Source organism: Pinus tabuliformis, chromosome 5_1, assembly GCF_031772625.1.
Source record: "Pinus tabuliformis cultivar Carrire ecotype Pingquan chromosome 5_1, CPIR1, whole genome shotgun sequence".
NCBI lineage: Eukaryota > Viridiplantae > Streptophyta > Pinopsida > Pinales > Pinaceae > Pinus > Pinus tabuliformis.
Genome location: NC_142305.1, coordinates 662072285 through 662074932, shown reverse-complemented (window position 1 = coordinate 662074932; position 2648 = coordinate 662072285). Strand labels below are relative to the sequence as shown.

The 2648-nt window shown below is 33.0% G+C and overlaps 1 protein-coding gene across 1 annotated transcript; it reads left to right on the top strand.

Annotated features, from left to right (window-relative positions):
* The first annotated feature begins 1252 nt into the window (after positions 1 to 1252).
* On the top strand, positions 1253 to 1648 carry LOC149166727 (protein TPR1-like). The gene is made up of 2 exons (XM_089431398.1): positions 1253 to 1425; positions 1532 to 1648. The coding sequence occupies exons 1-2, from the start codon at positions 1262 to 1264 to the stop codon at positions 1611 to 1613; spliced, it is 246 nt and encodes an 81-aa protein (XP_089287524.1). The 5' UTR covers positions 1253 to 1261; the 3' UTR covers positions 1614 to 1648.
* Positions 1649 to 2648: the final 1000 nt, after the last annotated feature.

The following is a 2648-nucleotide window of genomic DNA, read 5'->3' as shown; positions in this document are numbered from 1 at the left end:
TAATTTATTTGTTATTCTAGTAAATAACCACCAAATATGAACACATTTTACTTTTAACCATGATTTTATTCAAAATAATATTTAAAACTTAAACATTTTAAATAATCATTATATTTTTAAAATTTCAATTAATTTAAAATTCCAAATAATATTTCATATATGAAATATAAATTAAGATATAACCTTTTCCATTTAAATTTTTTGTTTTTTGTTTTTTTTTTTTTTATCTTTAACTAATATGACTTACATTTACATCATTCATGTAAAAATTAATAATTTACATCATTAAAAAGAATCTTTTAGTAAAAATTACATAAAGAAAATTTTGGGAACACATAAACAAACAAAAAACGAAATAAAAAAACAACAAAACAAAACAAATAAATATATAAACTAAACAAATAAATATATAAACTAGACAAGACTCCATTTATAAATCGATGAATCAATATCATATAAAAAATATTTTTATGATAATATCATATAAAATTAGAATTAGTGAAAATTTTAAAAGATATACTTTTATCATATATAAATTTTGGATTATGGTAAAAGCATTTTCAAATTTAAATTTTTTTGGGTCCATTTCATATATATTAAATTATCAGATAATTATAATGATCACTATTTATAAAGATGTGATTTTAAATGATCACTATTTATAAAGATATGATTTTACCATATATAAAATTTGGATTGTGATAAAAGTTCCCGTTTATGATAAAAAAATATTCTAGTTACATTTTTTTTTCAAAAATTAATTTTCTTCCTCTCCATCTCAATAACCATTTTTAAACGTATTTTATCATATTGCAATTTTTCCTTTAACAATACAGATCCACAGCAAATTTTCTTCTAACAATACAGATCCACAAAGCAATTAGAAGTTCCACTCGATTCCGAATTTCGATAAGTTTTTCAAATTTTTTGATAGGAGGAGAGGAAATCTTTGCACAAAAAACAAATAGTTTTGTCGAGGTCTTCTGAAATGTGCGAAAGGTAAACATGGCAGGTTGGAAGCAGCATTAGCGCGTAAATTCCAAGTTCCAACGTACAGTACACTAAAATTTAAACTTAAGAAAAGTGCATTTTGATTAAGTTTAAACCTGCGCAGCTAGGGACAAGAAGATCGTACATTTTCTAATGCTCAGATCCTGATTTTGCGTTGTTTTGTATGTAATCCTGTAAATGAGAAGCTGATGTTAGGGTGTGCGTGTCATCGTGTAATAATTATGATAATAATAGGTTGGAGCAGGAATCGATGTTTTTCTTCAACATGAAATACTTTGAAGATCGAGTACACGCAGGAGAATGGGAAGAGGTCGAGAGATACCTGTCGGGTTTCATAAAGGTGGAAGACAACCGTTATTCCATGAAACTTTTCTTCGAGATCAGAAAACAAAAATATTTGGAAGCTCTGGATAAGTAAGGGTCTCTTTCCTCTTCTTAATGTCTTTTCTCATCTGAATGCCTGAGATTTTTTTATCAATAATATTGTGAAAATCAGACATAATCATTTGAGTATTTTCAGGCAAGATCGGGAGAAAGCCAGGATTCAAGTAGAGGCTAGTGGCTTCAAAAGAGAGCCATCTGACAATATAGACGCTGATTAAGAAGGCAAGTTAGAGAGGGCTTGGTCCAGAAGCTCACCAAGCAGACGGGGCTTAAATGATCATTTCAGAAGCATGACAATATAGACGCTGATCAAGAAGGCAAGTTAGAGAGGGCTTGGTCTAGAAGCTCACCAAGCAGACGGGGCTTAAATGATCATTTCAGAAGAAAGTATCGTGAAAAGGAGAGGGGCAGAATGCCTGCAGATGGTTCTATATCATCCGAATCCAAGGTACCTAAAGGTCAAACTTTTAAGAACACTGAAATAAGGACAGATGCCATAAATTTTGCTGGGCGTAAGACTCTTGCACAAATCAAACAAGAAAAGAATCCTGAGAGCAGTGAAGAACCTTTTACTGCACAATCAACAGAGTGAAGAACCTTTTACTGCACAATCAACAGAGCATGGATCCTCACAGAATCCCTCTATGAAAAGTCCAGACAAACACAGAAGAATTAACCACTGAATCGTTCTACCGTGATCAATTCAGAGCTTGAAATACAGAAATTTAAAAAGGCTTTTTGCAGATCCGAAAAATGTGGGTAAAGGGTTAGTTAATGCCAACCTGGTGGATAACAGATAGGTCGAATTCCGCCTTGACAACTTGAAATGCCCTACAAACAGCGGTGGAAAGCTCTAATAAAACCTTTGAATAGAAAATTAATGAGAGAGAACCTGAGATTGGGGGAATGAAACGGACGGTAAAAATGACGAAGTTAACGAATAATAAACTAATCAGCTCGCAAGGGCAGAAGGAATATCTGGCTGGTTCATGGGGAACAGATTTTGGATTTTTCTCTGCCGCTAAAAAAGAGTTGCGTGCTGCAGCCCTAGCTCGCATACCTCCAAGGAAATATCCCGAACAATAACGCTGAAGACAGAGAGGCCGCTGAAGACAGAGAGGCCATTGGGTTGGGAGATAAAAAGTCAGTGTGACAGAGAGGCCGCTGAAGACAGAGAGGCCATTGGGTTGGGAGATAAAAAGTCAGTGTGAAGATCAACGATCAATCTTCATTCAATCGTCTAACACAACAAA

Coding starts and splice junctions, on each gene's coding strand:
- LOC149166727 (XM_089431398.1), top strand. CDS start 1,262: ATGTTTTTCTTCAACATGAAATACTTTGAAGATCGAGTACACGCAGGA. Junction 1,426..1,531: donor TATTTGGAAGCTCTGGATAA/GTAAGGGTCTCT, acceptor GAGTATTTTCAG/GCAAGATCGGGAGAAAGCCA.